A 25834-nucleotide genomic window follows, 5' to 3' on the forward strand; every position below is an offset into this window, starting at 1 on the left:
TCTGAAAAGCAGTGGCAAGCAGCACCAGAAGGAAAAATCCCAAAGACATAAAAGCATTCCTAGATACCCAATTCTAAGACACTTCTTGCAAGGCTGATTTTTTAGATCTGGGTAATATCAGGACTGGAGTAGAACCGGATCAGAGAGGACTGGGAAAGAGCTGGTATTTGCAGGCCTGGAACAAGTAGGGCTGGAGCTGGCAGGACTAGAGCAGAGCAGTGAAGAATCCAATAGCAGTAGTAAGCCAAACGAGTAACAATGCAATGGTACACTGACTGGAAACTCTTGTACACTGGAAAATAGGAAAACCTTGAAAGGAAGGGGCTGGTCTTTGAACAGGAACAAACCTGACAGGAAGTTAATATTCTCAGAACAGTTTCCACCAGACAGAAAGAGTTTTGTCTCAGAAATGGATATGCTGAAATGGTGTTCACATTTGGTGGGCTTAACTGAATGGCATCTGTGCTTGATGGCCATTCTAGAATGAAGGTTGTGTTTGCTGACCATATTAGAACAGAGTTCCACTAAATGACTAAATGGGAGTTGAACTTGAGTTTCTTGTTTACTGCTATGCCTGTTGCTGGCTCTGAACCATAAGCAGTAAGGGGAGTTCAGTTACCCAAATACTGTAACACCGAGGCAGTATTTGTGGCTCATATGAGAAAGGTTCTTTGCAGGAAAGATTTTCCCTAAATCTGATTGCCCTGAAGAAAGAGTCACATACCTTGGTTCCTTATTCTTTGTACAAAATATGTGCTTTGATTCAAACATGCAAAAATAAACAACAAACCACCAGATTATTACATACGTCCATCCTTAATGCTGGGGCAAAATGTAATCAATGCATAAAATGATGGCTATCTTTAGCTTTAGGTGAAGTGCACTAAGACCAATGTGTTTTCCTTAAACACTAACTATATGTACTTATCTTAAAACGTGGACAAATTCACAAAGCAATTGCTTCAACAATGAGCACAATGCTGTGCACAGAACAGGCAGGATGTAGACATACCATGCCACAGTGGCATCAAAGCAGATGAAATCTCAATTGAATCATATTTTAATAGTCACGCATGTATGTTGAATGTCCAAAGTATCCACAAGCCTAATCCTGTCTCCTGTGTTCGGTAGGCACAAAAATTCAGAAGGATATTCAGTGATATATGTAGGAAACTATCAATAAATATAGGAAACTCAACTATAATGGTAAGGATCTCTAAAGCTGAGCTTTATTTACTAACAAAAAAAATGTACCATGGGAAAAATCTGAGGTACCTAAGTATTAATGTACCCACCCAGTTTTTGAGATGCTCCTGGTAAAATAATGAGGCGATTCCATATATTGATGCCGTACCAAATTCAGCATTAAGACTAGGTGTGCTAAAGTTTAGAACTGGGATGAATCCATTTTTTTGTGTTATTCTGCAAATACTGAACTTTTAGATATCAAGAGAAAATGTATATATGGTTTGAAGGCCAGCTGTGATTTACATATTTTATTAGACTGTGGTTATTGTTGGCATGAAAAGCACTTTTAAGGCCATTTAAGGAATATTATATTGCAAGCAAGCCGCTGAAGTTTTAATGGACATGAGGATGTGACTTGTGCAATAGGAATACATTTATTTGCCTTGAAAGATTTTTGAAAGGATTTTAATTAATCAGTTTTCAACGTTTATATGGTGATGTGAACCATGCAATAGAAACATACTTATTAGCTGTGAAACTACTTTTAAAAAAACTGTAATTGACTAGTTTTTAAGGATAATGTATTAATATTGTATTTGTACCTAAGGGCTATTTTAAAGACTAAGATCTAAATAAGCATATTTTTTGACTGACTGACTGTCTCCTTTGTACTTTTGAACCGAGGTTGATTTTTGGCAAAGGCTAAATGCCAACCTCTCTCTTGTATGGTGAAAACCCTTAGGTTAAAATTCCATTTTGAAATATCTTTAGTGTTTATTTCATCTAAGCAGAAAAACCAAACTTATCATGGTACAATCGTACATTTACCTTTGACCAATTACAGCCACATGGTTTAAATCGGGCAACTTTTTTTTTATATTAACATGCACACCATGTAACGCATGTTTTTTATTGGTTTGAAAAATAGCATCCCATATGCTTTCCACAGGAACATTTGGTGTGGATCTAGATTTGTATCCACTTTTCACTTTCTTAGAGTGTGCAAGTGTGACTATGAATGTATAATAGAGGAAGATAGTGTCTTCAAATATCAAGATCGAGAATTTTGATTTTGCTCAACACTAGGTGACCTGAGGGGCATTTTGGATATGCCTCATCACAAATAGGAGCTACAGAGGGTAAGTGCCAAGCCGCCCTCCACTCAAAGTCAATATATCAAACAGGGCAAGGCACCAAAAAAGGGGTATAAACTTATAGCACAGGACCAAAAAACTATTTAGAGAGAAAAACAATTTTTCTTCTACTACTGGTATTCTTATCCAGAAATTATTTTGGTCCAGCCCCCCAATTTATCAAACTTCAAACACCAAATAGCCCTTCAATACCCATCACCTTCACAGAGACAAATCAAAAGTATTTAGACAAAAAAGAAGGTGAAGCATGAGTGGGCCCCTCACGTACGCACCACCAGGGAGGCTGCCAGCCGGTTCTCTAGCGAGGGGGGCTGGACCAAAATAATTTCTGGATAAGAATACCAGTAGTAGAAGAAAAATTGTTTTTCTCTCTAAATAGTTTTTTGGTGCTATAAGTTTATACCCCTTTTTTGGTGCCTTGCCCTGTTTGATATATTGCATTTTGGATATGCATCTGTGCATGTTACCTAGAGGGCTTGTTTGGCCAGAATCAAAAAAGAGGACGGAGGGTGAGCAGAATGAAAAGGTAAAGAAAAGCTGACATAATTGCACAATGTAGACAACAACACAAACTGTAGTGAGAAGTGAACCTGTTAACATTCAAATGCATCCATTTCAAATCACATTACCAGACAGCTTTAAGGATAGCTTTTTCCTAATGAGTGGTAGTGTTAAACTCTAAATTTATTTAGCTGTTTAACCAAAGTGTGTTAATGCCATATGCATAACACAATGTAATAAATAAGTGTTAAGAAATTGAAAACACCTCTCTAATTTCAAAACCTCATGGTTTTAAATGTCCTCCTTTACTTTATTCTATTTTTCTTATTAGTTTAAATGATTGCCATCTGTTATGTCTATAATCAAATTTATCTTTAAGGTGCTTTTCATAAAGTAAAACATTATATTTTTTTTCTGTACTAATACGACACAGTGTTAGTGTCATGATCTGTGGCAGAGTCTTAGGTGCTTATAGTTTGAAGTCACAAGTTCTGTGCTTATTCTGGCAAAGATATGACTGCATGTTGGTGCCATTTGGCAAAAGGCTTTGCATTTGTGGAGGATGCATTACACATAGCAACCAATGCAAATAGCAGGAACAATATTTTTCATGCGGCTACACAACTCAAAAGGTTTGATAATGTCGGGTGCCACATTGTAGATATTGATAATTAAATATAATAGCTGTCCAGAAAGTGCTTGCAAGACCATTGAGGTACTTTCTTGCTACAGCTAGGACATTATTTTTTTTCCACCGCTTGCAAAAAAACCTGGAGATTGTTGTTTTTCCTTTGAAGTATGATTGGAAGTCGAAGGGTAATACAGAGTTGTTTTGTAAGGAATTAAGGTGCAAATGCATCAATATAGGCAATTGGGTTTCCTTAATTGCGATTAGAAAGGAATTGCAAATATGGAATCGCAATTGCCCATGCATGTAGGAATCGCAAAACAAAATTGCGATTCCTACACATTCCTTAATTGCGACTCGCATATTGCGAGTCGCAATTAAGGAATGGCTTCCCATTCATTCCTATGGGCCTAGAGGCCCATAACAATCAATGAGAATTGTATGTGCAATTTGCAAGTACCCAATAGGTACTTGCAAATTGCGCATGCAATTTCAAGGGTGCAAGGGTGCCAAAAGGACCCCCTGATGCACGCCTGAAAATGTATTGTTATCACATGTTGCATGTATTTGTGCAACATGGAACTTTGAAAATGCACTTTTGTGCATTTTTTAAAGTTCTCGTGAATTACCATCAACTTAGAATTGATGGTAATTTGCGTTTCTTAATTGCGAAATCACAATGTTTTTGTTGTTAATGCATTGCATTTAAGGAATCGCAATTTGTGATTCCCAAAATGCAATTGCAATTTGAGTAATCACAAATTTAGCGATTACTTAAATTGCGATTTTTTCATTTGGGACGATGCATCCCGAATGCAAAAAATTGCGGCCGCAAAGGGGCAGATTCACAGAATCTGCCCCTTTGCGACCGCAATTTGCAATGATGCAGGTGCCCCTAAGTTGTGTTTTGGAACTAAACTTGAGGAGTTTAATATGGTTCTTCAGAAATATTTGTTAAAGAGCATAAGCATTTCTGTTACACATTTCAATGCTAATGTTAAGTGAGGGAAAGGAAAGGATCATCATCTTTAAGGGCTGTTTGAATTGCAAGAGGCATATATTGGTGGTTAAGGAAGTCAAATGTGTTTAGACAAATGATTCATTGGGATTGGTGCCAACTAGAAAATCTTAATGAATGTTTGTTTACATTTTAGTTTATCTTTATGTATTTTAACAGTGGAGGGTGTGTACCTCCAAAACGTGAGAAAGTTGTCTTTATCAGAGAAGAGAATGACCCAAGCAATGTCAATTACAAATATGTCATTTATATATCAGTTTCAGGAATGTCATCCCAGCGAGACTGATGTGTAGATATATTCTGGTCAGATAGCAAATGATGTAACAAGTGTTTGATGGGTGAACACAGAAACAAGATATTATAGATATAAATTCTGTTTTATATGTCTACTATGACCCAGGTAGACATCAGCGGCCAGCAGAGTAATGAGTAAGAGTGGTAATATCTAGTTCCTCTGCTTTTTCTTTATCCCATTCCACTTTTCTGAGGTCTCCTGCTAACCGTCATATTCCTATTATGCATGGCTATCCTTGAATTTGTAAAAGTGTAGAACAATCCATCGCTCTTACTGGATCCAGAATTTAGGTTAGTGCAGTCTGACATTCAAAGATCATTCCTACAAATTTACGTACAACATAGGAAGAAAAAAGGGGGTGGTGATAGTGCAGCTCAAAATGTGGATGCTAAACTACTGCAATGGAAGAGTTCACAGGTGCGCCTCAGCTTTCTTTGAGCTAAGATTGTTCACATGTTTTGTTGTGGCTGAAATATTTTGTAAATGTTATTGTTTATCTTCACACTTGGATTATGAATAGGTACTTAAGAGTGACATATGAATATTGTTTTTTTAATTACTTTAATTTGAGATTGTAATGGTAGGCTACATAGGACAATAAATAAATATGGAACTTAAGTGGTGTGAAGCATGAAGTACAGATACAGTAGCACAATTAGGAATAAAATATTTTAATATATTAATGAGAGGATATAGTATGGATCAACGTTGACTTGTTTGCAGATGATGCACAACTGAGTTAACTAATAAATATGTAGAACAAACTAACCTGAGAAAGTAATTTGTGCATATTAGGAGGATTCTCCCAGTACGTGGTAGGCCGTGCAATGAGGAAATATACAACGTTCCCCTAATCCCATATGGAAATGCCAACCCAATCAGAACTGGGGCATGTGTGGCTTCTCCATGGCAAGAAGCATCTTTATTCTCCCAAGGTGGATGGAGAACCCTGGGATCCTTCCCTTAAACAGTGCAGTTTATCTAAGAGCAACTTGGGATTGGCACTACTATCACCACCCACATATATTTACAGGAATAAGATGGTCTAAATGTGGAACAATCTTTTTCCTGTCAGTGCCAAGTAAGTAATGGAAAATCACTATTCATTCCCAATGATAGCATATAAAAATCCATCGGGCACTGTTTACCGTCTGAGGCTCCTAACAGTCATATCGGAGGGTAGTATTACACCCACCACTACATACAAACATACTACCCCATTTCACGCTCTGACTCCTTGTGTCTGCTATCTAGTGTAGTAATTCTGTTAATATATATTCTGCATAAGAACGAAAACCACATAATCATGTAAATCCAGTGTTTCATATAATACCATCCTAAACCTAAAAATAATTATCGACAATGAACTTGTTCAATAGAAATGGCACCATATCATCTTCAGCGGGTAGATTCGTTTCAGGCTTTTCTAGCTATAATAAAAGACCATGAGTACCTTGTGTGATGTTGATACACAACTCAACTTTTCAACATCTTGATTTAAAATATGAACAGAGTGTTTCAATATGACCACATTTTCAGAAAATGGAATTACAGTTTTGAAAAGTCCATATTTAGAAAATATTTAATTGTGAATGCTTTTTTGGAAGGATGCATGCTCTTGAACACAGCTATAACTTTGTGAGTTTGCACTGTATGAGTGTAGATAATGCTTTTAACAATATTGGTGCAAAACATTACCTCTTCTGTAACTCTCCATATTTCTTCATCACTCCAATTTCCATAAGGATCTAGGTTCTTTCGGATACTCCCAGAAAATATAAAGACTTTCTGTTAAGATAAAATTACAAAAAAGGATATAAAACATCAGTTTATTCAAAATGTATTGTAAAAATCTCACTTTACCCCGAAATAACCAAAATTATAGAACTTACAAGCAAAAAAAAATAGTTCACGTTGTGCAGTTTAAAGGCACAGTTCGTTAATAAATAGGCAAAATGTCATAACTTACCTAGATCATAATTTTACCTACTTGTAAGTTGCAACCTTTGGTGATTTCACACCAGTACCATCTTAAAATACAGAATGTACACATGGAATTCATGCATCTATGTGCATTTCCATAGCCCCACCAACACTAACTTTACTCATGCAGTACTTAATCATATCTTGAGTTTAAATTTTTTTAAATACTTGTAGCAAACATATTTTAAAAAGTCTATAACTGTCTAAAGTCTAGTAATGTATGTCCATCCACAAAATATGCATTGCATTTCAAGCACCTCTCTGTCATTAATAAATATCAGTCACACAAAGAATTCGAAAGAACAATAAGGCAGGCTAATTTCAGGATGGTTGGTTTGTATCTCATCTTTCTAATTTGGGTTAAATGAATCCTCGGCCAGAACAATCTTAAATATTTTTTAGCAAATCTCAGCAACCGCAAATATCAGAACCAATCATCAGAAGACAAATCACTGTAGCAAAGTTTGCAATCCTTCACTTCACTTGCCAGCATTAGAAAGTGAGGGAATGACAGACATGAAGGCAGCTTGCAGACCTTGTAAGGGAACCATGATGCAAGAATCCCTCAAACTGAAATCAAGAAAAACCGCCTCTCTGTAAATCTGCGTAAACTGATCCTTGACTTTTCAAAGCAAAGTCTTGCCAAGTCTCCCAGCTGATTCTGGCACTGGATGGTGACCATCAGATAGAGACCAAGACTTTCCACAACTGCATGAAGGACATCGCTATTTGGCTAAATGCCAACTCATTGAAACTTAATGGAGACAAGACAGAGCTTCTGTGTTGCTCTTCTAATACATTTTCTGTAAACCTCCCAGCCAACTTTTGGCCTTTACCTACTCTGGAAGAACCATCCCCCTCGGACTTGGTCCGTAATTTTGGGGTCACCTTCAACAGCAAATTATCTATGGAGGGTCACATTACTAAAAAGCTGGGCTCTGTTTTTCACTTTTTTGAGGTTTGCAAAAACTTCTGCCTTTGCTACCAACTTCTGCCAAAACCCTGGTTGTGTGCAGCATGATCTTGAGCAGGCTGGATTATTGTAATGTCCTTCTCCTAGGAGCTCCAGCCTTCTTGCTGTAAAGACTACACAGGGTACAGGTCATTGCAGCCAAACTGGCTCTGGATAGGCCTCGAAGATCCTCCACATCAGATGCATTGAAGGAGCTTCATTAGCTCCAGATTAGGCAAAGGATCGCCTTTAAGGCTGTTTGTACTGTCTTTAATGCTCTTGAGGCCGTGGTCAAGTCCACTTTCAGTATGCCTCTCAGAAATATGCTCCGGGGAGATACCTCCACTCCTCATCAGCTAATCATGTTTGTATTTCAAATTTCAAGAAGATTAGATAAGAAGGATGTGCCTTCTCAGTGTTGGCTGCCCAGCTTTGAAACTGGCTCCCAACCTCTCTTAGGCTTTCAGCTGATCTCCTATGGTTCAGGAAGTCTTTGAAAACCAGGCTTTTCTCCAACTAACTCCCACTGCCACTTTCCTCTCCTGAGCTGCTGACTGACTCCCAGGTGAATTCTCTTGCACCAGGATGCCTTTTAGGTGGCAGTGCAGTTTATAAACTGTAAAACTAAATAAATAAATGTCACCTTAGGTCCATTTTCTTTTTCTTCTTTGTTGCTTGGTGCGCCATATTGAGTAATAGTGGCTGCAATGGAAAGGTTCCTGTGACAGTCTACCAATCAGAATGTACAGGTTTCACAAATACACAGCCAGATTTGTAATATTATGTGTATATGTAGGGCACTCAATCATTTGGGGGGAGGTGTATCCTACACTTAAACAGGAACAGCAGGGTCAGGCCTAGGGCTAATTTGGTGGAGCCTATTCAAAGAGCCATGTCATGAGGTTCTTGCGAAATTTGGGAATTGAATCTGCTATGCAGCAGCAGGTTGGTTCAGTATTTAAGAGTGATGTAGGAGAATGCCCGACTGCCGGCTCTGGTTCTTCATATGCATAAGGTGTGTGTAAGCGGAAGTCCGGCTGAGTGGAGGTGACTGGTGAGTTTGGGGAAAGTGATGTGGTGGTTAGGTAGGATGCAACCCTGTTGTTTGAGGCCCTGAAGGTGTGGGTGTGAGGAGTTTGAAAAGAGCTTGCTTGTGCATGGGCAGTCAGTGGAGTTCCCTGCGATGATGGGAGTGTGTATCGTGTAAGGTTTAGTGTGATCTGGCTCCCAAGTTCTCTATGGTTTGGAGGCATCTGGTCAGTTGCATGAAGATTCTGGTGTAGAGGGTGTTTCCATAGACCAGTTTGATCTTGATGAGGTCTTGGGTGACAGATCTGTGTGTGCTGGTGGGAAGCCATTTGAGGATCATCTTTAGGGTGTGGAAGCAGGAGGAGGATATAGCAATTTGCTTAAGGACTCATGGTCAGTTGATTGTCAAAAATAATACGGTTCATGACGTGGGCATTTGGTTTGGGGGATGAACTAAGTTTTGCTGCTGAAAGTAGGCTCACAACATACTGGTAGGAGCTCTACTTTATTCCTCTACCAACTGCAAAATACATGCAGAAACTGCTACCAGAACCCCGGAATGGAACCCACTCTGAGTTCCACGCAGGGAAAACATGGAACACAAAGCACGTTCCCTACCCTGCATTCCAAGCCTCTCAAGACCAGTCCATATACCAACAGCTGCCTATCAGTTGGAGTCTCTCAGTGAAGTTATTCTGCAAAGTGGCGTTGTCTATGAAAAAAGCTTTTGTCCTGTCTATCATCACAACTTCTGTCTTGTCTATGTTAACTTTGAGGCAGGTTATCATTCAGGCAGTGACCGGTCATGCAAGGCGGAAAGCATGGTCCTGGTGTAGGTTCCAAGAGGGAGAGAATGAGCTGTATGTCATCTGTATAAGATACGATTTGTGAATCCGCAATGTATGACAGGAGAAAAAGCTCCCTCCTCCATTTGTGTGGCTTTCATTTTTTTATGAATTTGTGAATCCTCCATGAGTTTACCAAACATTGGAGGATCTATAGATTAACTATCCCAAAATGTCTAAAATCTTACAGTTTCATGTCCAGACAGAACACTTTTTAAACACTACATTCTTGAAAAACCACTGAATAGATTTACACCAAACTAAATGAAGGTTTTTATTTGAGTAAAGTTCTATTTAAATGGCAAGCTTTGAGTAATCTCATTTGTTGTTGAGTTAAAATGCAAAACATTTTCGCCCCCCTCCCTGCTTGTGGGATATACTCCAAACTTACCATAAAGAACCCAAAGTGAATGTGTTTTTTTATATTATGCAGATTCATCAAATTGGGCCAATGTTATTAAGAACACTAAAAATGCACACTAAAAAATGAACCCAGATATGGCCACCAGAGCAACACAAAGATAAGATTTTAGGAACTTAATATAATAACGCACATTATTATTATTAGTAGCATTAGAAATGTACAACGAGCACAGCCAACCCTAGGGGTTTCCCGGTGTGGAGCGGGTAAGGAGGGTGCCGAATAGCCGTGAATTAAAAAAGTAAAAAAGCCAGGTCTTCAGACCCTTGCGAAAAGCAAGGAGTGAAAAGCAGTTTGTCAGAGAATCTGGAAAGGAATTCGATAATTTCAAGCTAGATAAACAAAAGCATACCCTTTCATGTAAGACAAACAGAACCTAGGCACCGTGAACAAGGCCCGATGTGAGGATCTCAGGGAACGAGAAAGATGATATGGACGTACCAAATCCTGAATGTAGTGAGGACCAAGTCCGGTCTGCCCATTCAACATGTAACATAGTCCTCTAAATTTGATATGATTAGAGATCGTGAGCCAATGCAGCTCATTAAGAAGATTCAAAACTGAAGCAGAATTGGGCATCCGTTAAAGAAGCCTAGCAGAGGCATTCTGCACTCGCTGCTGTTAACGGATAGTGGCTTTGTCGGCTCCCAAATCTAGCACATTGCCATAATCTAATCTGGAGATGATTAGGGAATTACAGTCCTTTGCACAGAACCAAAGGATCTTTTTTAGCCACTTGAGCACTGCAAAACAAGTGGCCATCACCTTAGTCACATGCAACTTCATAGATAACGTATCATGGAGAAGGAAGCCCAGGTTCTTGACCTTTGAAGATTTTTTTTTTTTTTTAAATTTATTTGAGTTTCAGATAGCGCTGGCTAGACCCGGAGGTATCAGAGCGCTTTACATAGGGTTCCACAAAATTGCATCACTTACCAGTTACATCAGTTTCGAGAAAACATTTCAAGAGCGTCGGAAGATGAAATAAATGGAGCTTAGCAGAGTAAGGGGGTGAGGTAAGGTGTAGGAGGGAGAAAGGATGGAGATAGAATGGATGGAGAGACGAAGGAGAGTCTGCCCGAAGTCCGGCTGTGTAGGTGACGGCTGAAGGGGAAGCCCACAGCCCATCTCCTCTATAGCTATCAGGTAGCTCCACCGGGCATCAGTCAAAACGCTAGGTCTCAATGAGAAAACAATAAGAGAACAAAGAGGAGGGAAAAATGGAGCATAAAGGAGAAAGTGTGTGGAGTAAATAGGTATGAGGGAGAGTACGACGGAGAGACGAAGTAAGGTCTCCCCAATGTCCGGCTGGGTAGGTGACGGCTGAAGGGAGTAGTCCAGAGCCCATCTCCTCTATAGCTATTAAGTAGCTCCACCGGGCATCGGCCAGAAAGCTAGGTCTCCACGGCTAGAGGCAGGTTCACAGATTCGGTATCCTGAAGGGTAAGCCGGATGGGGGATGTGTTCATGGTCTGGACGAAGTCCGTTTTTTTCTCAGAGGAGTAGCACACTGTGTCAGCCATTTTGAGGTCAGGCAGTCCCAATGATTTCAAACAAGAGTTTCAAGCTCCCACAGGAAGGAGATCAGCTCCGCTACTGCCCGCGAGGATAACACCTCATTAGAGACGTGCCCCCGCCCACCAGCTAATCCAGGCTGTTAGTAAAGAAGGATCGGGCACGTCTCACTCACCTGGTTACTTGAGTCAGGAACGCTGGTCAGTCTCTGCATCAGCACACTCCACTCATGGCAGTACACGCACCTTCCTTCAGGCGGGGACGCCACAACTGCATCGCTGGGCAACACCGGGAAAAAGAATGCACTCCTCCTCTTCATTAGGCCTCAATATTAGGGTCAGGCATTATCCACATCGAAATCACTAAGAAGCTGGACTAGGTCCCACCATGAAGAGCTTCACATGAGACACTCAAGCTGCAACCACAATGAGTGAAACACGCACAGCTGTCCCTTACATCACATCCGAAGTCGGAACTCTGATTCCCGCATTGGATTCATAACCGCCATTTTAGGGTCAGGCATCAACACAAAACAAACACCGCAAAGAGTCAATACCTCAATGTAAGGTGTGTTTGGTCAAATCCTCCTGAATCGGGTGTCTGAAAGGGCAAACAGAGTCCTTGTTGGCTTTTGAATATGTCCGTAAAATTGTCTCTCGCAATCCGCCATTTTGTCTCCTCCTCAAACCAATACTTGGTTAGATTACTGACAATATTTGTGCTCAAAGCAAATCAGGGCCAAAACGGGGCCAAATGACTCTCGTTGCGCCAATGCTGCCATTAGGGGGCCGACCAGAGTTTACACCGGGCAAGATCCAGGGGACCCCGGTCGGAGTGGAGCAGGGAGAGGTGGCCAGGGGAAGCTCCGTAGTGAGCGATGTGTGAACTTTTGCAGGGTCTCAAAGTGGCCCGCTCGCCTCCCAGAGAAGCAGCCTCAAAATCCGCAAGTCAGCATGTGACCCAGGGATCCGAGAGCTCCGATATATCCGATTGCAAGGTCGCGGTGCCTCAGGAACGTGCACCCACCTCAGGTCTAGTGCTCCCAAAATCCTCGCGGCCTCTCAGGACGCCACCGATGTCGAGCCCCGTCCGGGCCACCACTGCTAGGGCCCAACACGGCGCTCCCTCAATGCTAGGTTCATGGGCGACAGCAGGGATCAGAGCACGCCTGCGACACCTCCAGAGATGCCCTGTAGGCGGCTGCAACATAGGCTGCAGGATCTCTCTCAATGCTCCAGGCCCGCGCCGGAGACCTCCACAACCAGCTCACACTTTCAGCCCAAGAAAACGATCAAAGCTCGGCAATCGAGTCACCGAGCCCTGCCGGTGCCCGTACACCCCCGACACGCACAGTGTAGAGCGGGGAAAGGCCATTCCTAGGTGCTAAAGTGCCAGGCAGGGACAGAGCTCGCGGCAGGCACGTCTGACCACGCCACCATCTTAGCGCTTACTCTGGATGGAGTAGGCAGAGCCCCAAAGGAAGCAGGCCAATTTGGTGGCCCCAGAGAGCAGGGCTCTTACCTAAAATCCTAACCTCAGTTTTGTTCCCATTGAGCTTGAGTGAGTTGTTATTGTTCCATAGGGAGAAACGGCTCAAGCCCGAACTGAGATCAGAAGGTCCATGATTATGAGCTGAAGACAGGATAAGATGATTGGGTGTCATTAGCATAAGAAAAAAGGGAAAAGCCACTACTCTCTACTTCATCCGCAAAAGGGAAAATATAGATGTTAAACACGTGGTCAAAATGCATTCTTTTGTCCTTTTACTTTTGCTTTTTGTTTCTAAGGCACACCATTCCCTTCTATTCTTTTCTCCCATGCCTCAGTGGAGAAACTTCATTTAGCAGCTTTCACATTAAATCACACTTGGGTTTTCAGTAACCCTGGGAAGAGTTCACGGAGTTGCACTACGCGGAACACAGCGAAGTGCAAAAAGGGCAAGCGGCGGAGTACAATAGAAAAATGCCGTACGCGGTGATTGCACAGTTCCGGATGCTTGTCCGCACTGTGCAATCATCGCAAACGGCACCATGCACAGCGCAAGCGGGCCCTGCTTTCCTTTTCTGCCTCTCAAGTATGTTTTTACTCGAGCGGCAGCTTTCTCAACGCGAACGGGCTGTTTCTCAACGTGACTGGGCGCAAGCATATGTGATGAGAAACCTGACCCCCCCCGCATTGAGAAATCTTGCCGGGAGGTTGATTTTCCACGCTCGCGGTTGCCAACTTGAAGTTTATGATTGTAAATGGGGAAAAATGTCGCCGGGAGGTTGATTTTCCCCGCTCGCGGTGGCCAACTTGAATTTGAGGAACGCGAGCGAGGTAAAAAACTCCGCTACGCTACATGGGGCGGAGTTTTTCAGAACTCCGTGAGCTCTGCGTAACACGCAGTGCGAAAAACTCCGCAAACTCCGCGAGCAGAGCAGAGTTCACCGCCCAGGGATAGTTTTCAGCTGTTCATTGAAAAATAATAAGATGATCAAAGTTATTTTGCCAATCCTTACATTTTACAGTTTTGTTTGACAGTTCCTTAATGATGACCAGGCTTGCCAGACATTTTTACACGGACTGGAGCTAAAACTTAATGCGGTACCTTCTGGATGCTATCAACACCTGTTTCTAAGTATTATAACAGGGTGTTAGGACCCACATAGTGGTCTGGAACCTCAACTGCCTCATTATTATTGAAGGCAGCAAGTTTGTTTGCAATTTTAAATCTATAAATAAATATTGCTCAAGATGGGTGATGTGCTGCAAAGCACAGGGAATGGGACATTAAGCCCTCTCTATTCTATCTTGTGACAGCCCCGCCGATAGCCATGTACTACATAATATATTTCCATTAATAAGGCATGTGTAATTTTGATTGTGTTGGTCTTTTCTCTTTACTACACTAACAACTGACTACTAATTAATATTGCCAAATAATATGCAAATGATGTCCCTCAAACACATCTTTTTTTCAGTGCTTTAAATACAACTGTATATTTTATTGATATAATATTTGTTATTGGTATGCACTCCTGCCATTGTAAGCCCCTTTTAAATGCATGGTCACCATCATCGAATATGCTGAGCCAACTAGGAAGGAAGTGTGAGAAAATGAAAGAGGGGGGAAAGAAATGAGGGGTAAAGGTAGAAGCCAGGAGGACTGGCGGTCGATGTGGATTACATTTAAAGGACTGAACAGAGGTGCTTCTAGACCATCGTGGCAATATTATCTCCAACAGTAAGAGTGTTGAGATTCAATTTCAGTTTTAAATGTTTCAATTCATGTGGCAGTAATTTCCAAAGATGTGTTTTATTATGCCTAAAAGTGCGGCCTTGAATTTTACGAATTCATCTTGGTCATCTGGCTGGCAGGTGAGTACACTTGGTTGGCTTTTCTTTGGAAGATGGCTACTTTAGTTATATAATTTGTACTGTTAAATCTAGAAAGTCTACTTGGAGCTGGTCACATTTTTGATAATCCACAATTCTTACCTGTGGTACGACTCCAAATGCTTTTCTCCATGCAGGTAGAGAGATTTTATCCCATGATACTCCATCAATTTCAATGTCTCCTTGTGTCAACAGCAGCCTCAGAAAGGCAGACAGTAGTGTACTTTTCCCTGAGCCAGTTCTTCCAAGTAAACCAACCTAGAATATATAAAACAAATATTATTGATATTGAGCCAGTTAAGAGGAACTGACCTGTTGCACAACACCAGTTATTAATACCTAGGTTCCACTGAGGGTGCCATGTGTGAGACCTTTGCTGGATGTTTTGGTTGTGGACCATGAAATTACAAGGGACGTTACAAAAGTAAAAAAAACAAAATACAATGTTTATTTCAATGTAACAAAATAAAAAAAAATCACACCTCAGAAGGTTGAAATTTATGTAAAAAGAAAGTGCATTTGAAAAGCAGTCAAGATCAAATAAAATAAACGTATGAAGAACTAGGCATGACCTATGCACTATTTATTGTTACTCCTCGCTTGAACTGTGCATATTGTACAAAATATCCTAAGGTCATCCTCATGGCACATCTTAACTAAGGATGATGTAGGGTTGTATATAATATTTTTGTTTCAATGTCATCTCTTTGTAAACAATACAACATAATGCAATTAAAAGGGTTCAAGTTCAAACAACCTTTTGACTCCAGTTTTCTCCTTGGATTCCTCTAAACTGACATCTATCTGGTCTCCTGCCCTTCTCTTTATATCAAACTATATAAACTATATAAATATTTTAGTTATCTTTCTATACTGTAGATGGCTGAACTACATGAACTTATTGAGTGTCATTGTATTCAAACACATGCCACGGTAAATCCACAAGTTTAGAAATTTCGATTTTCTCCATTATTTATTAAGAGGGATACCCCTTAAAAAAGGGCAGTAACTTGTTTCTTACTAAAAGTGTGATGTCATAAAAGGCCTGGTTATGTCCAAGGATACAGAAACTCATGTAAATATTTATTTGCACAAATCATCAAAATCAGGTTTTGTCTCAGAGAAACATATCCATGAATGCCTAAGCATCAACAAGATTTCCAAACAGGCAGAACAAACCACGATGGACCTAGCATTAAATAAACTCCCCTTTGTCAGAAGATTAACGGGTTAGTTTGGAAAAAAGATTCACTCGCAATCAGGTGGAGCGGAATTAAGAGACCCACAAAGCGTATATAATAGAGGTATTCTATTCATGAATCACATTCCGGGCAGCAAATTCCAATGCAAGGAATTTTCAAACGTACACTGAAGCACAAGTGCCAAACAACTAAAGACCATATGAGGATTTAGAAATCCCATTAACACATCAGGAACACATGAACTGGTTCCTAGGCACCCCGCCACAGAAAATGTCAGATTAAGTCACACATCACCAGTCCTAGCTGGTTACACACCTTATCCAGATATTAGAAACCTTACGGCTCCAGAGCTATGTCTACTATACATGGGTATAGTTACATTATATAGACAACGAATGCAATTCATTATGCAAACCATTACAACAACCCCAGCAAGGGCTGTTCAAGCAGCTCAACCACAATTGGTGATGCTTGGAATTAGTCCAGTGACTATTAATGCAATTATTGGTAAAGTTTCCGTCAGGTGGGATGAGATTTTGTTCTGAATTGGACAAAAAACAAATCAGGGTGAAGCAGTGTTTCCCCCATATGGAAAACACACAGAAATCTCACAATGTGTCTACCATTAGGGATGGTTCACCCGAAGGAAGACTGAGCCACTTGGGGCACAGTCTTTGCTGCAGTCTATACCATAATGCAAGATACATCATCATTAGATGTTTTGCCAGAGGTGCTTAAACAAATTCAAAATGAATACAGGGCCGCACCTGTCCTGGAATTGGGGATGAAATTATTTGGCAATTTTGCTACAGTATCCTTAAAGATATTAAATAATATAAAAGGGGAAGTAGCAGTGTTGGCAGTACCACAGTGGCTCGCACAGGTTGCTAAAAATATTGCAGAAACCTATTCCTCAATAGGTTGAGATAATTTTGGGGAGACCTAACAAACCACACGTTAAGGGTAATTCTGAAAAGGATAACTTGAAACAGGCACCAAAGTCTTCTAAAAATGCTGGGATCAAAAGAAAGATAAAGAAAAGGTTAAACCACGGGGGGATCTCCTCAACAGGAGTCCTCTGAGAAGCACTAAAACTTGCGTAACCGTAATACAATTAAACAGCTCGAGAGGTATCAGAACACTGATGCACATCCTTTTCATTCCTTTCAGGAACTATCCCTCAAAGCCAGGTTTTACCTTGCAGTGACAGACTGCAAAACAAAGCCATTTGATTGCCCACTCTAATAAATTTGGCGGGCGGCAGTTTTACAGATCGCAAATTCAAACCAAAGGTATTGGAGCACTTTACATGAGCACCAGTTACATTACCCATAGCCACATTCATTTTTGGTAGGCACAAGGTGATTCACAGGTTGTTGAGCCAACGCCAAGACTCTAAATACCCAAATTCAAAGTTGGCAGCTCTGGCGTTATGACACATTTTCTCCCCTACATCTGACGGCCTTTACTCTGTTGGGCTATCGGAGGAGTCTGTCAGCGAAAGAGTCAGAGAAGGCTCAGTCATTAACATACTTTTGGCCTGCTCGTCTCTATATCGGGTGGACTGACCGTTAGTTTGGGGGGGAGGGTACTCTGTCGCCGTTTTGATGAAGTACTCTCTCTGTCAACCTCTATATCAGCCTCTCTAAGACTAAACTTAGACAACAAAAAGATTTGTTGTTTGGATGCCCACCTAGAACTATAGACCACAGCATGGTGGGCCACACAATTTGGACCACTTCACATTTCGGTTTAGGTAGCTCAAAAACTGGGTATTGCTTTAGGCACAGACCTTAAACTTGCCCCTCACATTGACAAACTGGCTTCCACTTGTTTTCTAATACTGAAATCCTGAGGAACATTTATCCATTTCTAATTCTTAATGGCAAATGTTTGGCGATACAGGCAACTGTGTCATTTTAATTGGGCTACGGCTATACATTATTTTTGGTTTACTGAATGAATCCAGATTATTCAGAATACAGTAGACATTTTGAATGCTCTCAATTCTCAAAAGTTTAAGTAAAATCAAGGGTTGATCCCTGCAGTTAGTGAAACTACACTGGCTCCCAGTGCCTAAACAAATTTTCTTTAAGACTCCTTCAAGTAGATTTCCTAAGATTTCGCAAGGCCACCTATATGGCACAAAGTGGTGCAAAGTATTGCAATAATTTCCTTACCATTATAAAAACGAGTAGATGGAGCACAAAACTGTGCATTGCTGAATGCCCACCCATGCAGATCTTAGTATATATGAGCTTTTGTATAAAACCCCAATCCATAATCATTTTGGGGCCTGATTATCGGAGAGAGAGACTAAAACCATATTTCTTTCCCACCTCCTGTGCTTGTCCTCTCAGACCTTACTGATCTACCCCATGTCTAGAAGACTCATTCAGATGGTTGAGTCTTCTCCTGTCTTATTGTTCTGAACTGGAACTTACTTTCTCTGAAACCTCAACTTATTCAGAATTTTTCAATATTTTAGAAAACTTCTAAAAACATGCATGCCTTTCCACTTACTTGTCCTTTTTGGCTTTTATGACTTATGGGTTCACAAACTTTCTTTGAAACTTAAGAGTCAGATGTACAAAAGTTTGTTTGCAAAAAGTGGTTGCAAATTGTACACTGATATTTTGCGAATGCAATATAATATTCTGAACTGGTCTATGTACTAACAGGTCAGTTCACAAAATTATTATTTAGTGGGGGGTCATAATTTGACCTACTTCCTTTCTATTCAAGCGCTGGGTCGCAAAATGAGACTCACTCCGATTGGTTGCCCTCAAGGGGATTGTGGTCTGCTGGAGTCAAATGATCATCATGTCTGTGATCATGTGATGTTTTTAATTCAACACCTTTTCATTATGGGAAACGGGGCTGCATTTGATTAAATATCTGGGGAAAATTGTGTTTGAGAACGGTTCACAGAAAGCATTTTAACATTCACAAAAGGGAATGGGTTACCACCCAAACTCTGGAGTCAGTAACTTTTTAATGTTTTTCAACAGTATTATCATCACCAAACTTTAACATGTTGCATTGTGAATCACAATTTAGAAATGCCGCCCTAGACACATCTTCCAAATAGCGATTCGTTATGCATTTCTTACATCATTTTGCGATTTGGCGACCATTTACTGAATCGCAAAATGGGTTTAGTACATAATAAAATGCACTTTTGCGGTGGAAACCCTCCGATTTTATATATAGCAAGCTTTGCGAATGCAAATTTAGCTTTGTACATCTGCCACTTTCTTGAAAACAAATATCTTAATCTTGGCAATTACATTATTCAACAAATTCTTTCCTCGTGCAACCAGTACACAACCATATACAATGTCCTTTCTGCAATTCCAGTGCATGTTGCTCTGTTCTAGGCATTCAATATTTCGTGTTAATTTTATTATTGTAGTGACTTTATTAACCTGGGGTACAGTACTTTAACATACCATCTGATATATTTCCTACAATTTTACAGTAAATCAGTTTTCCAAGAACTGCCCAGCCTGTCAGTTCCACCACAAATATTTTACAGCATTCCATAGACTAAGAAGAACCTTTGCCAGGAAAAGCCTGCATTCATACGCCCCTCTAACCGAAAAATAATTACTTCAGGAGCAGAAACGGCCAGCACCATTAGCAGCAAGAAAAATGCTTAGATGACCGGAACTCGCATAAATATGTTTGCAGTAGAAAGTTTAGTGGATTGCGGTGGACTGTGGCCTGCAAGTGACAGTAGTACACCCTCAAATAAAGCATTTCAGAACGGCTGCACGGCGTGTAATCACATACCAAAGTGGCGTATTCTACCTGGCACACCACGCTGTATGCTTCTGTGCCCTGCTCCAAGAAGTCGCAGCCCAGAACTTGCACAGCTCAGTAGTTAATATGCAATTCTTCTCTTGAGAACCAAAACGTTGAAACTCCTGTTAAACGGATAGGGATATGAGTTGTGCACTTCTGAATGTTCGCAGTGCTGAGCGCTCACACCCACTGCCAAACTTCCAAAATGAACATTCCCCAGAGTTGTCTGGAGCTGCTTGTAAGTGGGGCTTTCAAAGAATGGTGCAACTTAAGGCTGGCCTCTCTATACACGTCACAAAATATGACCGAAAGTGTCCACAGAGATGTGACATGAACGTGCACTTAGCACGTCGTTTACTTAATTCAATGGTTGAAGAAAAGTTGCACTCGACAGTATTATTATAGAGTGCATTGATGGTAGATTTAGAGAATTTACTCAGAAGAATGTGTTTAACCACCATGTCCATTAAGATGTTTTAATGAAGCTTGATTATTTTTAGGAACCACTCTCGTTTAATAACTAATGTACTTTCATGGATGAAGAAACTCGACTTTCCTAAACGTGTGATACATCATCTGTATAACATGTAATTATTTGAAAAGTCGTTAAAAACCATCCTCACATGTGTAGAATACTATTGCAATTGTAACGATAATCCATATGTAATGTATGCACTAATGTTACATGTATGCACATTCAAACGTAGTTCTTAGTCACACTTGCCTTTTGAGTAATTTTATTATTTACAGTATGCTTTATGAAATATGAACTAAAATGTATTAAAGAATTATGTTCATTTATGTTTATTTGTGCACACACATATTAAATGTGCGCCATACAGTTTAATGGTTAACTTGACCTAATAGTTTAGGCATGCATTTCACCATTATGCATTTTATAAATTCTGTACTTCAGTTACTGCTAACACTTTCTTGCAGATATTCGAATCACACACATTGTTAGTTTTGAATACCTACATTTCTGTACTCGAAATAGATACATAGCCTGAGAAACAGGCCTTGACGAAAGTACATAGGAAACCAAAAGGCAAATGAAAGGACTATTTTTTACAAACTGGGGTGTGAGAGAAAGATGTTGTTCCCATGTCTAGGTCAGATCTTTTACGGATGTTGCAGTCTGCAACGTGAAGAATGAAACAAAGACAGTAACATTCGACAGTGATGTCACCTGCAAACTTTATGGATTATAATATACTGACGGCCTCGTTTGAGAAGATAGATGCACTTGTCCTGTTCGAGGAGACTAACTACACTGATCCTTTCCGGACTTCTATTAGACCCCTTTGCCGAACACCTTTCTGCCGACTCTATGCAGAACCTTTCTTGGACTCCCTTTTACGATTCCCAACTGCCCCTTGAATAGACTTCGAGAGACTTAGACCTCTATGTTTCCTTTGAATCTTGCCCTAAGTGTGGCTTAGGCTAACACTTATTCCTGACCTACTGAAGACTCTTGACTGAGATTCTGAGATGCTAACAGTTGCCCTATTTAAGCTTCTGTACCATGTCCCTATATCTTACATGAAACTCTTTGATTTCTAAGACTCTTTGGATAACAGAACTATTCCTTTGATTTGGACTGTGCTTGGAACATTTAGATTACTAATGTATAGAAAAGATAACATTATCTTGTTTTCTGAGCATCACATCCTGATGTTATTGTTCTGCATAGCAGCTACAGAATTGCTTGTCTGTTTGATATTAGTCTGCCTCAATTTCTTTGGGACTGTCATTTTGTAGCTTGATAACATGGTCTTAAGAGTGATCTATTTTAATCTGATTACTAATAGAAAATATACATTCTTAAACCTGGCTACCAATTCCTGGTCCTCATTGTGTAGCCAATAGGTTGCACTGTTAAATGTATTTGATTAGATAGGAAACAAAAGACTTTGGGCCCGATGTAGGTAATTATGAAATACCGATTCCTAAATACAGAATTTTACCGATTCGGTATGTAGGAATCGGTATTTCATATGTAGCTAATAATTCGGTAAAAAATACCGATTCGGTAATATTCGTTAATACCGAATCGGTAATACCGATTCGGTAATAAGGAATCACCTTCCCATTCATTCCTATGGGCCTGGAGGCCCATAGGAATGAATGGGAAGCCATTCACTATTACCGATTCGGTAAATACCGAATCGGTAATAAGGGGAGCATATTCAAAGGTGGCAGGGTGTCACATTGACACCCTGTTGCACCCCTGAATCGTGCATGTGTGCACATGTGGCGCACATACATGCCCTAAGGGCATGTATGTCTGCCACATGGCGCCTTGAGAAAAGCAAATAATTGCTATCTTAAAAGTATTCGGTATTTACCACCAACTTGTAGTTGGTGGTAAATAACGAATCCTGAATGCAAAAATGCACTCACTTGAGTGCCTCCTACATAGCTTTTAAGGATTCGGTATTTTACCGATTCCTTAAAATGAGGATTCGGTATTTTACCGATTCCTTAAAATGAGGATTCGGTATTTTACCGATTCCTTAAAATAAGGAATCGGTAAATTACCGAATCCTTAAAACCTGCCTCCTACACTAGAAAGGGCTAAATACCGGTCGGTAATGGGAAAATTACCGATTTTCGGCCGTTACCGGCCGGTATTTAGCTACCTACATATGGCCCTAACTCTCTTTCCCCTCACTGCGACAAGAAAGGTCAATCAGAGAACTAAAAGTAGAGAGAAAAGAGAAGGTAAAGTTGTGGGCCCAGAAACGCTGGATCAGAACTGATAAAAAAAAATGCATCCAACGAAAACTGAACTCCATATCACCACCATAATTGTGCCAAGCCGGGAGTAATGTCAGAATTTCCTCTCAAAATCAAGCCTGAGTAGCCAAAGCCTTGACATGCTTTGAAAATAGAGAAGTGATCACAATTTTACATTTTAATTAATGGAGTCCATGCTGTATCTCTGGTAGGCCTAAACCAAGAGTAACTCAGCAGGCCTCATCCACCCTTCCTGCAAAGGAAGCAGGCTCTCCCGACCATGCTGCTAGCATAATGATCAATGATTGACTTCAACACACAGACCGTTCAGAAGCTGGGGCAAAGTGCTCAACCTGCAAGTCAACTAATGTCAGCAGATTCTACTGGGCATGGAGAAGCGTGCAGTTTTTTGGACAACTCTCAGAAATGCGGAGTGGCCAGGCCACTTCCAGTCGTTAAGGCCCTTAACTAAAGTACACCTTATTTTAGACTTATTAAATTTAAACAACAATGTCCCATTTGAGTTTGTGACCCAGGCAAATTGGACCTGTTGAGCAGCCCATGATGACCCCATTATAGGATGTTTCTACCTCAGAGAACTTCTACCAATGGATACTTCAATAGCACATAGATGCATCCACAACAATTCAGTTAGCACTCTCCTACGACTTTAAATGCATATAGAGATTTGACAAGATGGAAGAAGTCAATTCACACACAAATATAAGCAGCAATAGCAAGAGATGAAGAGTTAGTTGGAAAAGTTTAAACAAATTTGTATTTGTAAAAGCAAAGCATAAGTATGTTAAAAGTGCAAATATTGTATCAGATCATTTTATTTGCTAAAATGTGAAAAATGTTTTGCACAAAAGTGCACCTGTTAGGTAATTAACAATCCAAAACAATGCACAAGAGGTAACATGTTTGCAGTGTGCTATGAAGGCATTGTAAAACTCGCTCATGGGACAATCCATAACGAAAGGAGAAAGATGAGCAAAAGAAAGGATATTCAGAATCACTATAGACTTATCAGCAGATCAGGTCATACAGTAATGCAGATTTGAAATGGAAAGACTGATGGACATTCAGGCAGACCTACTGTCAGCCATAAATACTAGTACTGTAATACCACCACAATTAAACTGTCCACCCTAGTGCACGCCTGTTACTCATAACATGACCGTTGCCATAGTGACTAGTATAACCTAACCTTCATTCTGCCATAAACTGCAAGAACTAGATCTTCACTTATGGACCAGGTCTCATCTATGTGGAATCCCTACCTTGCAACACTTTGAATGGCCTCTTGGGTGTGAAGGTAATAATACCAGTTCTAAGATTGTGTGCCACATATTGTATCCACGGTGGTTTCTAGGAGCCTAAAGCAGTGTTGGTGGCACCCGAGGCTGCAATCAGTTTTGGCGCCCCCTCCTCCATGACCTCCTCGTCAGATGCCCTGGCTACCACTGGGCAAAAATGCCCCTTATCTCTCCATAGCCCCTCTCTCACATACATTTCATTCATTTTAAAGCACTGGTAAAGGCTGGGGTTACTAATAAGAATGTATATATACCCAAAGGAACCATGTTTTATCAACATTAGCAATAGATAATGAAAACCTAGGGGAAAAAACATAACGTCCTTACTATTTTATGCAGTTTGCATGCAGCTCTTTGACGACAGGTTGAAATAGTCTCTGTTATATAATAGGGATGTAACTTATGTACTGCGGTAACACAAAGATCTCAGGGGCTTATGTACAAGCCAGTGTGCCGCCGGTGTGTCTTTTCCCATATTAAAAGTGACCATCGGTGGCGCAAGAGGCTTGCAAATAAGCCCCTCTGTGACAAAAGCAGTAACCCGCTCAGCTCTCTGTACACAATATAGATTTTTGATTGTGAGGAGCCGCCACTGGTGTACACGTTCACTTTGGCTAGCAACGGCAGCCAGTGAAGATGTGCCTTGCCAGGGGACACATGAACCGCGCTTTTAGGCTGTATGTCATCTTTAAAAATAAGTTCAGGCTGGCTCTATCATTGCCAGGGCAATATCCATGTATTAAGTTGCTGCAAACAATCCTGCTAAGGGCCTTTGTTCTGATTAACTCCACTCTTATTGTCAGGAACACATAATGTTTTGCCAGTTGCAATTGAAATTTACTTGTTTTGACAACTTGCTTAATTAATTACTACAACATCCCCCCAGGCGGAGAAGCGTCGCACCACTGAGCAGGCCAACAAGGAAAAGTTTTAATGATAATAACTTATTGTTATTATCAGTTTATTTTCCGTCCTTTTTCAGCTGGGTAAGGGCGAGGCGGGCTGCTCTGCTCACCGAGCAGGGCAGAAGTGGTTTGCCTACTCCAAGTGCACAAGATGCCTTGGCCAGCTGTCTCGGGCTGGCCACACCGTCATGCTCACTTTGCAAGTTCGGCCAGGCTGCATTACAGCCTGGGTGCAGAACATGTTCAGCCTCCTATTCCCTGGGCGGAGTGCCGAACCAATCACAACGCTGCATTGCAGCATTGTGATTGGCTATCGGGAGCCTGGGAGACAGGTGCTTACTGCTTTCTGCCCTTGAAGGGGGTGAAGAGGAACGAGAGGCATTCGCGGCATCGGCAACAGGTAAGTGTTTTGCTTTTTTTTAAATCCCCCCCCCACGAACCACTCCCCCCCACCGCCGGTAAATACCAGCTGCCACTAGTTAACATTCCCCCAATGAAGCAAAAAGCTATACACATTTAAGGACATATACTTAAGAAAGCATTTACATCTCCATAGGCCAGAACACAGCCTGAGATCAGGAAAGGCTGGGACCCTGGTGGTTCCCATGTTAAGTGAAACTATTAGAAGTGGATATTTACTTAGAGTGCAAGGGTGAAGTTCTGTAATTCATTACTTGTAACTCTGCAGCACACTATATTCAGCAATGCATTCATGCTTACCCTGAATAATCACCTTGTCGCTCTTGGCCATTCTAGCTCAAGTCTTACCATACGGGGAAGTTGTAGGATTTCCTACACCTAGTTTCATTTGAGTAGAACAGCCAATCAGCATTCAAGCTTGTCTTTCTTCCCAGTGGCAGTTGTGCTGAGTGGGGCTCACTTCTGCATGAGCTGTTTCCCGCTTTGTTGTTCCTTATTGGCAACCTCTATTGCACATGATCTTTAGGAATTTAGA

The 25834-nt window shown here is 40.8% G+C and overlaps 1 protein-coding gene across 2 annotated transcripts in view; it reads right to left on the minus strand.

The window, feature by feature from the left end:
- CFTR (CF transmembrane conductance regulator) overlaps positions 1-25834 on the minus strand; it is an 880902-nt gene that overhangs the window by 42155 nt on the left and 812913 nt on the right. For both annotated transcript variants that reach the window (XM_085653127.1, XM_085653128.1), the window contains 2 exons: positions 15010-15165; positions 6483-6572 (listed from right to left, as the gene is read on the minus strand). In XM_085653127.1, the coding sequence (XP_085509253.1) occupies positions 6483-6572; positions 15010-15165 (246 nt within the window). The remainder of the gene's footprint in view (positions 1-6482; positions 6573-15009; positions 15166-25834) is intronic.

This window comes from Triturus cristatus, chromosome 4_1, assembly GCF_964204655.1.
Source record: "Triturus cristatus chromosome 4_1, aTriCri1.1, whole genome shotgun sequence".
NCBI lineage: Eukaryota > Metazoa > Chordata > Amphibia > Caudata > Salamandridae > Triturus > Triturus cristatus.